This window comes from Carassius auratus, chromosome 10 (assembly GCF_003368295.1).
Source record: "Carassius auratus strain Wakin chromosome 10, ASM336829v1, whole genome shotgun sequence".
In the NCBI taxonomy this organism is placed as follows: domain Eukaryota; kingdom Metazoa; phylum Chordata; class Actinopteri; order Cypriniformes; family Cyprinidae; genus Carassius; species Carassius auratus.
Window position 1 is genome coordinate 1321457 of NC_039252.1, and position 11000 is coordinate 1332456.

The 11000-nt window shown below is 37.1% G+C and overlaps 1 protein-coding gene across 1 annotated transcript; it reads left to right on the forward strand.

Annotated features, from left to right (window-relative positions):
- Window positions 1–103: 103 nt before the first annotated feature.
- ppp2cb (protein phosphatase 2, catalytic subunit, beta isozyme) lies at window positions 104–9288 on the forward strand. Its single transcript, XM_026273095.1, has 7 exons — window positions 104–504; window positions 4848–5057; window positions 5138–5311; window positions 5469–5558; window positions 6892–7053; window positions 7141–7259; window positions 8538–9288. Exons 1-7 carry the CDS (start codon window positions 403–405, stop codon window positions 8608–8610), a joined length of 930 nt encoding a protein of 309 aa, XP_026128880.1. The 5' UTR covers window positions 104–402; the 3' UTR covers window positions 8611–9288.
- The last annotated feature ends 1712 nt before the right edge of the window (window positions 9289–11000 follow it).

Here is an 11000-nt window from a genome sequence, read left to right on the forward strand (position 1 = left end):
ACCATTGCACACATCCATAGAAATCATTTGTGAGTTGTTAGTGGTCTTCCGGCCCGCAGGGGGCAGCACCTCGCGAAGAGCGCTCAGGAGCGTTCCGTTCCTATGACGTCACGGGCGGAGAGCGCAGCGGCCATTACACAGCAGCGCGTTTATGAGGAAGGTCGGAAGCTCAACGAGCCAACGGAAAATTCACGAACTACAGACCGCGGATACCATCAAAAGACATCTATCAGTCACCATTAAGTATAGATGAAAAACACCCGTGACACGACGTTTCGTGTTTAATGAGCTGATATCCGAGTTTAACGGCGGTGTTTGGTGGTTGTGTTTGGCGTCGGCCCAGCGCAGTGCTCTTTTAATTACCGGAGAATCGGCGACAATTACCGCAGGAACGCGCCGGTGATGGATGATAAAACGTTCACCAAAGAATTAGACCAATGGGTCGAACAGCTGAATGAGTGCAAACAGCTGACCGAGAACCAAGTGAGAACGCTCTGTGAGAAGGTAAAGGACCTGTCAGGTTTATAACTAATCATTAGGTCACATTTATCAATTTATAAACATAAACGATACTCTTGTTACACTTGACGTCATTGCAAGAAATAATATGTGTAAATCGTTAGCATATTTAAAATCCATGACGGTTCTTTGGACATGAATCAGATGTGGATTCAAACGTATGCATTATTATTTTAAAAAAAGTTTATTCTATATTATGGCAAAATATAAGTGCGAAGGGTTTTATTATTATATTTTATTATTATATTTAATCATAAAATTCTACCAAAGTCTGTCCATTTTATGATTTCCGTGTGTTTCCAACACCACAGCCAACACACGTCAGGGTACTAGTGATCATTGTTGTTAATCTAACGTTATATAGACAGGTTAGAGTTGGCTGTGTTTTTTTGTACCTTATTCATCAGTATCTGTAATCTGTTGCATAGATTTGTTTTTTTTTTATAGTGTGTAGACTTGGAATTTGTAGAGTTGTAGACTGACTGTGTGGTTAAATTGTAACCTCCAGCAACTTCTTTCTATTTACTTTAAAACAGTCACTACATCTAGCTGTGTTTACAAATGATACAGACCTTCCCTCACTAGATGACATCATGGCTGTCTGATGTCATCGTGACATCATAGATATAGACTCAGACATCAAACAGTGCTCTAGTTTGAAAGATCCAATAGATTTTCATTAATAAAAAAAATCGAAGAAATGAAAAAGTGCAATATTTCAGTCAACATAAAGATTAGTGTTGTCAGAGTACCAAAATTTCAGTATTTGGTACCAATGCCAGTGAAAATCCATGGTTCTCTGCACCAATTTTGGTAAAGGTACCTTCCTGTAGCTCAAACACCAGAGTGTGTCTGGTGAAATGCATGCAATCAATATGGCATAATTCTCTGTGGATGATATTAAATGTGGTCAGGCTTTATCAGGAGTGTTTCACTGTGTCTGAGGTGAAGCTGGTTTTTGCTTAAGCATTGAGAAAGACACGAGGCAGAACTGTTGTGAATTAACAGGGCACAGCAAGTAACTGCAGTCTATGTGAGGTAGCAAAAGCCTTATTGCTTTTATACAATTATTTGCATATTAAAATTTGATGTCACAGTCATTAAAATGCAAATTTATTATTTTTCGTTATTCTGCTACATCTAATCCTCTGGCATAACGGATTGTTGCCATTTAACAAAAATAATCATTTTTTTGTAGCGATGCAACAAATACAGCTAGCCCACTGTTCGATAACATACCTTATCTTTTTAACCACGGTTTCTAGTTCAGTTCTGATGGCTTGACAGCAGAATTTTTTTTTCAGCAAATTAACAACAAAAAACTACTGTTAACCTATCAACACTGGAAAAGCTTGAGTTATTATGTCTACTTAAAATGTATTATATATTTATATATAAATATATTTATGACGTTCCAGGAAATCCCTAACATGCTAACATATAATGTTAAACATTTTGAACAGTACAATTTTGATTTTGAACAATAAACACTTAATGGTTTATGCGTTTAAGCCATTTTGGGTATTTTCATATTGGTTAAGTATATTTGTAAGCCATTTTTAATAGACATAGCCTTTATTACAGTATAGGCTATATTTAGCGCCTCATTCTGTGATAAGAAGCCACATCAAATCACAAAAGGAAGTTATTTCTAACTCTGGACTGATAAGTAAAAAGTTGTTTTCTCTTTCAAAAGATTTAAAAACACTTCTTAGAGAAAATCATTACAAGGGAATAGGCTCGGTGTGCATTGCTTTTTCAAATGCAGGACGTAATGGGAGGGATTTTCTTGTATCAGCACGTGAACTCACTGACACACACAGTCAATTCTGAGAGAAATATAACACACAATTATTTAAATGTAAAACCGCAATTCACAAGCACATACTGAACCATGTATGACACAGCGAACAGTTCAGTATTATAATGAGAATTGTGACATCCCTAATTTGTTGTATGATGAACCAAAACCGTTGACCGCTCATCACTCTGCTTTCTTGACAGTGAGTTACTCAGTTTTTGTGTGTGTTTTGATCTGTGGTTAAGAGCAATACCACACAAAACTGGGTGATGTTGCTCAATCTAAAGGTGTTTCTCATAACTGTCACAACTTGCCATGCTGACGTTTGACATTCTACCCATATATCACTTCAGAAAGAGCAGAGGCATTTTTTTCTTCTTTGGGTTGGCCGGTAAGTATTCATATAACAAAACATGAAGCCTTTACCAAGTATACACATGGAGCAAAAATAGCCCCCCACCCCTAAGTACGGAGTACTCGAGCAGACCCCGTGATTGCAATGCCCGTCCCTTATATGCACTTGATCTGTACTGGCCTAAATCTGTGTATTCCTGCACACAGTCAAAAAGAGGTAAGAGTAAAACAGTGTTTAAATAGAGATGTCTCCATGGAAACACACTAATTCGGGCTCCATACTGGTGTGGGTTGTTCTCTCAGCAGATATTGATTTGATTTCACAGCGATACAGAGACATGCATGACTATCTGATGAGCGCTCTGGCTTCTTTTAATATTTCGTGTTTAAAACCTGCTTCTGTTACCCTGAGCTTTTTTAGTGTGTTCTAGCTTTAGTGGCTCATATTATCAGCCGTTTCTGATGTTAGTTTGAGTGCTGGCCTGGTCTATTAGTAAAGCGGACCTCTTTTCACACAAAAAAAGCACACAAGACCCGTGAGTTGAGGAATTGTTCAGACAGTGGGTGTGATTGCTTGATCAAACACTTCTAATAAAGTGTGAAAATGGACAGAATTCAGTGATGAACTGCCTTTAACCGAAAGTTGACTGTTTATTGTTGTCCTTTTGCATTATTGACAGACTGTAGTCCTATATTATTACTGTAAAGCTGCTTTGACACAATCTGTGTTGTTAAAAGTGCTATATAAATAAAGGTGACTTGACGTATTGAAGTCACATGTCAGTTGTGGAGTAAAAATGCCAGCATGCTGCAAAAATTATGCAAATATTATGAAATTGTGGCAGAAGGAAGTTTTGGTTTTCAAGCTAAAGTAAAACCCTACCACTTAAACCAGAGAAGATTAACATGCTGGTATTCTTGTGAAAAGAAAATTGTTAATTAAAAATTGTTGTTGTGCTTCTTAATTAAGAATGACAATGAATCCATCTTTTGTTTTAGTCTTAAAAAGTGAAAGGTTTATAGATATAAGCAAAACAGACAATTATATTTTCCTGTAAAAGGTGACACCAGGATTGCAAATTAGAAAGTGAAAACGCATGAATTTTATTTTACATATTGTAACACAGCACAAGAACAATTCACATTGACAAAATCTGAATAACAAATAATGATGAAAATGAACGGGTTGAAAGTTGAACACTTTGGTTACCGTGTAACTATGGTCTATAATGAAAGTTTGTCAGCATTTCTTGATAAAATCCCATGTTGTAGCAAAAAATTAAAACTGTGACCTAATTATGTGCTTGTGTGACCAACTGAGAAAGTCGCAAAAAAGCGACAATTGGGAAGAATGAGCCTGGAGTCCTTTTGTGCATTTATACTAAATAAGAACAATTTTTATTCCAATATCTAGAAACCGTATAGTTATATATTACATGGTATTGAGGTGCTATATGTGGGTTTTGATCTAGAGGTCGACTGATTAATCTGCCTTTTTTGGCATTTATTCATTAGTTAGCATCAGCTGATTGTGCTGCAGATTAGGTCGATTTAGAGGCAGGCTGGCAGCTTAGCGTTGATGCGGAGCAGCAGAGGCTTGTTCACAAACCGCTTCAGCTAATGGCAGGGCAACACAGCCCGCTTTTGAAAGCAGAATCACATTTTACCTGACTAGAATTAATGCCAGATCTCATTCATAAGTGCAACAAGTCATTTAAATGTGAAAGTAGAAACGCATTCAATTAAAACGAAACCTCTGGGCTGATTTTAATGTGCACATTAACCTTCCTCATGAAATGTGTGTGTAGGTCTGACAGTATGCTCCATGATGTCATCACTCGCAGGCTGTGTAATATGTGTGAAATCTTTTATTTTTAGCACTACGGCAATCTGACTTATAGCAGTGTCCAGAGTTAGGGTTATTGTGATTACTCGTCATTATATCAAAACCGACTGAAGGATTATATTTTGTTGAATAAAATGAGCTTCATTTAAAAATTAAAATGCAGCGTGGGTGTTTTGTTATTGGTAGTAACAGATCTTACAACCATGATTGGCTAAAGATGCTTTTAGGAAACACACACCCCTGATTGGGATTTTGAAACATCAGATATTTTTCTGCTTTCAAACATTAACCTGTGCCTGATACACTGTCCTGTTCTTACTCCCACAGGCTAAAGAGATTCTCACTAAAGAGTCCAATGTGCAGGAGGTGCGCTGTCCGGTCACAGTGTGTGGAGATGTGCACGGCCAGTTTCATGACCTAATGGAGCTCTTCAGAATTGGAGGGAAGTCACCTGACACTAACTACTTGTTTATGGGCGACTATGTAGACAGAGGATATTACTCAGTGGAAACAGTGTCACTTCTTGTTGCTCTAAAGGTATGCTTACTAAATTCACTACAGCGGTCTTACAAACTTTTCACAAATTTTAACAGTTGATTTGTCTGCTTCATTTGTAGGTTCGCTATCCAGAACGCATCACGATATTGCGGGGAAACCATGAAAGCAGACAGATCACACAGGTGTATGGCTTTTATGACGAGTGCTTGAGAAAATACGGCAACGCAAACGTCTGGAAATATTTCACAGACCTCTTTGACTACCTACCCCTCACAGCTCTAGTGGATGGGCAGGTGAGGAATATGACTTCTCTTCTGGGAAATGCATAAGAATAATACCAGAGGAGTTTTAACTCCTCTCACAAATATCAAGTTATTATCAATAGAGTCTTGAAATCCTCTGACAGCTGCTGATGGCTGTTAATAACTCATGTTGCTCTCTGGGTGTCAGATCTTCTGTCTGCACGGTGGCCTCTCTCCATCCATAGACACGCTGGATCACATTCGTGCACTGGATCGTCTGCAGGAGGTGCCACATGAGGTCAGTACAGCTACAGATCGCGTCCACGCTACCAGTAGGGTCTAGTGGCTTAAAAATTATTTAAAAAATTGTATTCTAATATTACTGTGGAGTAAAATCCTAATCTAGTTTTGAGTGTTTTAAAAAATATCTTGAGGGTCAGCAAATTCACTCTCTGAGAGCAGGTGACACTTATGGAACAGCAGCAATATTAGAACAGCAGTATTTTCTTGATTGCGGTTTTTAAAAAAAAAAGTAGCACAGCACTTATAAAAAACACTTTAAATATGCATTACACCGAGACCAGATGAAATTAAAAACCACATAAACTTTACAGTCAGTGTCCCCACCACCAATTCAATATGAAGGATTTTTATCCATTTTCTTGCGCTCATTGTGAGCGGTAAGCTTTTTCTGCTGCTACAGTATATGCTCCTCTGTGTCCATCGTCAGTGTTTCTTGAATTTGTTAACTTATTTCCACAAATGGCATTTTGGAAAATGATTGCAATGCTGTTTGAGTTTAAGCCTGTAACAGATCAGATGAAAAAAAAAGAAAGAAAAGGCCTGGTTGCCAATTGGGTATTTGGAGCAAAAACCATCCAGTTCTGATATATCTGATATATATGACTGGTGCAACATTGACAGCACTAATTAAAGAAAGGTTTTCTAATTGTTCTGCGTGTCCCTATTAATGTCCCCAGCCTCGATTTCCTCTGTTTCTCTGTGAGAAACTTTCTTTCTGAATGAATCCAGTTGAATGTCCAATCAAATCATACCATTTTGCGAACCCCTTTGGCTAATTTGCTGGATGTGAAAAATGCTCTAAATAAATTGACCTATAGCATTGCAAGTTCTGATTTGAACCAACTTTTAGAAATACTGGACATGTTATATTTACTTAAGTTCTGAAGTGCTTATGGCATGCGGAGCGACTGCTAAGGATGTGTGTTCTCAAGTCACCTTTATTTATATAGCACTTTATACAAAATACATTGCGTCAAAGCAACTGAACAACATTCATTAGGAAAACAGTGTGTCAGTAATGCAAAATGATAGTTAAAGGCAGTTCATCATGATGTCATCTCTGTTCCGTTTAAATAGTGTCTGTGCTTTCTCACACTTGTTCACCATGACCTGCAGTGCATTATGGGCTTTCGTTTGCCCTTATCAAGATCAGATTCATGGGTTTTAAGCCAGACTTTATCTCCTCATCTTTTATTAGCTCCTTATATAACCAAGATAACAGCTATGCTTGTAAATGTTGAGTATTTAAATGGTTTAAGATGTGTGGCATCTATATTAAATATTTGGCTCGTTTATGGAGAATGGCTGCACATCTGTGTGTGTTTCAGGGACCCATGTGTGACCTTCTGTGGTCAGACCCTGATGATCGCGGTGGCTGGGGAATCTCTCCACGAGGAGCTGGTTACACGTTTGGACAGGACATTTCTGAGACCTTCAACCACGCTAACGGCCTCACGCTGGTGTCCCGCGCTCATCAGCTGGTCATGGAGGTGAGATCCACCGTCCAGTTCTTCACAGCCCTTCAGAAGTATAAAGCTCATAATCAGAGCAAATAAAACTACTTTTTTCCCCCCCAGGGATACAACTGGTGTCATGATAGGAACGTTGTCACTATCTTCAGTGCGCCAAACTACTGCTATCGCTGTGGAAATCAGGCAGCCATTATGGAACTGGATGATACTCTTAAATATTCATTGTAAGTTGCACATCTTATGATAATTTTTTAAATATGTCCTGACATATAAAATGTGATTTCAAATACTTTTATATTTAATTTGGCTCTCTTTGAGAATACAAATGAAGCCTATTTCTTAGACTATAAAGTTTTTACTTGATATTTTTGGCATTACTAACCCCAAAATATTTTATTGCTACCTGCAATGCAAACAGTCTTTAATTTTAAAGTCAAGTGTGTAATTGCCCACAGAATAACACTTGAAAGATGTACATGAATGCACTTGTTTTGGACACTTCAGTTGGGCCCTCTGAAGTCAAAATCAAAAGGCATGTCTAATTAAATGAAATCATGAAACTTACGATATTAAAGAGAAGTTTAAACGTTGAACAAAAATTAAAATTTGAACGTCCTATGAAGTTTTTCTCAAATTCAGTTTTATTTGTACCAAATGCATTTAATTTTCTGGATTCTATTTTAATGAAACATTTGTTTCAGAAAAGTAATATTTTATTAAATATTAAGTCAAAAGCATAATAAAGCAAAACATTTATTTATTATTATTATAATCCCCCCAGAAATACTGTTGTGTGTTTACACTTTTTTTGGTAAATTTTCTGGTAAATATTCCTTTTAAAAAATAATGTTTTAATTGTTTTATCAATAGTAGTAGTACTATCATTACATAAAGTAATATTTCTGTCATGGTTTCTTCAAATTAAAACACTTTTATTTTGATGGGTTCCTTTGAAGTTGAAACCACATATCTGCGCCATAAATTCACATCACATCACATAACGTGCCGGATTGATATTTATATGGCATACACAAACACTAGTCCATATTGTAATTTGATCTTTATACTGAAATAATTTTGATAACTCCAAAACTTTTCAAATTCTGTGTCTTTTCTGTGTTAATTACATTAGTAAATTCCATTTTTATGATTGGTTTCCACGATTCCTTCCACGTTCTCCACATTACGAAAATCATAGGCAAAATCAACCCATAAATGTCCCACTGCATATTAAACCTGGATAAGAGACAGAATAAATTACTCTTACAGTAATAAAACTAATGACAGTCACCATTAAAAACAGTGGGAATAAAAAAAAAAAAACTCCAAACAGCTGTGAGAACTGTGGGGTAAAATGTGCTTGATTGCCCTTAAGATGTCCAAGTGCAAAGATTCTGAGTGCTTCATTGCCTTATGCAAAATATTTCTTATTGAAGTCCTTTGAAAGAAAGTCAATTGAATGGTGAGCTGTGCATTTAAGCAGCTTTTCTTCTTTTCCCCAGCCTTCAGTTTGATCCAGCTCCTCGACGTGGAGAACCTCACGTCACCCGCCGCACCCCTGACTATTTCCTATAAGCGAGCACTGGCCTGCCATGAAAGAGCTCTGAAGCAAGCGGAAAATGATGACAAATCCAAACGTCTATACATCTGTTCACCCAATGTGTATATATGATGGGGGAAATATTATGACACCGCAACACTAACACGGACCAAAATGTGCCATACAAGCATTAAATGCCCAAATCCGATCGCTCTGTCTCAGTACTGCTACAAAGTGTCTCGTTTTAGCCTATAGTGCAAATTGCCTGCTGTATACAATGAATAGAGATGTTCCCTTTGTTCTTCAATTGTAAAAAGAAAAACATAAGTGACTAGCTTTCTCTCTCACAGTATCACTGGATATTAAAAAAGTCCTTTAAGTTGGCAATGCCAGGCATGTCAAAAACTGTAACATTTTATACAAGTGCACAAGCTGACTTCCTTTCCGTATCTTCACCCGAAAAAGAAAAAAAAACTATTGGGAAGGAATGTTGTAACTGAAGGACGTGCCTCTTCCATTCTGGGAGTGTACACACACACACACACACACACACACGTGTATATGGACTTTATCTGATTGTCCCTCTTTGTCTAATCTTCCCCTTCTCTTTTCTTTTGTGTTACCGGTCTTCTGTGTATTTGTCAATAAGTGATAGCCTCTTCTTTGGTGTATCTGAACTAATAAACTTTTAATCACAAGCTACTCAAAAACTACACACTAGTTGTGCTTTTGTTTGTTTTTCAAGGTTTGACTGGTTAGCACAATCCCCTGCTGATACAAGTTGTAACTACACTCTGTGTCTTCAAAGATTTAATTCATTCATAGACGGTCCCAAATATTTGTATTCTGAAGATAAACAAAACCAATTCATTTGTGTTATGCCAGTGACTGATTTTTTGGATTGCGGGCTGTTTTAGAGGGTTTGTTCCAAATGAGTGACGGCCATTGATGCTAACGTTAAAAGAAAACGCAAACGTTTTTCCAAATTCCACTTTCAAATGTTCTAACTTCAACTTAGACGAGTTGATACGTGCATCTCCCGTCTCAGTGCATGCAATCAATCGCTGTAGCACTGTTGCCAACTAACTTTCAGATGAAGTTGCTAAAGGCCGAACGATTTATTGCTAAATGATGACGTGACGTATTTGCAACGCAAAACTGTATATTTGTGTAATATACAAAGAACACAGTTTTCTCAATATTTCTGGCCACCTCAGCAAAAATATGATTTTTTTTTATTAAGAATTGCTAATATATTGAACAGTTACACTCTTTTGAACAATCACGGTTTATGTCTGTTTTCTTTTTAAGTTGTGAAATCAACAATTAAAGCACTGTATTCATAATTAATATGCTACCTAAATGAACAACAATTACATGTTAATAACAAGGTATCAGTAAATTAACAAATATATCAAACAAATGTAGCTAGCATTTTAACTTGAATGTGATATGTGTCTCTTAGGATGGTGTTTTTGTCTGGTTAGCTGTTCAGTGATTACTCTGGCACTTTCATTCACAATATAGTGTACACTGTCATTGATTCCACTAGTTCCGGAAACTAAATTCTTTGATGATACATAAATTAGCAAGCAAATCATCTTCACTGTCCAGCTGCTCTGTCAATGAGCTGGTATAAGCAAAAGTGGATGCAATGGCTTTAAAACTGTATGCTGCACTGGTGCCAAACTGTTATACACTGTCATTTGGTAGTTTATGCTGGTAACAAGTATCACTCACTAGCCAGCTTCAGTCCATAACCCACAAGGAATATGGAGTCAAGAGTGTGTAGTGACAGTCTATTTCTAAACTTTGACTTGACCACACTTATTTGGCTGAACAGCTATTCAACCTCTGCATTTGAGTGTGGCAAAGAGGGTTCAGTAAGTGCAGCTTTGCACAGTTCTTCGAATGGTTTTGATCCGGAAGTGTCTGTGTAGTTATACACTTCCCTTTAAAACTCAATGGTATTTTATGATGATTCTTCATTGGGAAACAATTTTGTAATTTGTCTGGGGCTAGTACCCCAGTAGATCAGGTACATTTATCATTTTTTTGAGTTGCATTTATTGTGCTTCATTGTTTCCTTAACACTGAACAGAGCAATGTTTCATAAGATTTCAAGATTGTCTTGGAGCCTTGCTTGCAGCTCCTTGCTTAGAACAACAACATTATTGATGCATCATCTCTGAAAGACCTTTTCATCCTCTAGAGCAAGACTTGAGTTGGCACATTGTGCTTTCAAAAAGGTACCCAAAATTTGGTGCTGGACTGAGATGACCATCAATGACATCCTTCAAGTCAAGTCAAGTCACCTTTATTTATATAGCGCTTTAAACAAAATACATTGCGTCAAAGCAACTGAATAACATTCATTAGGAAAACAGTGTGTCAATAATGCAAAATGACAGTTAAAGGCAGTTCA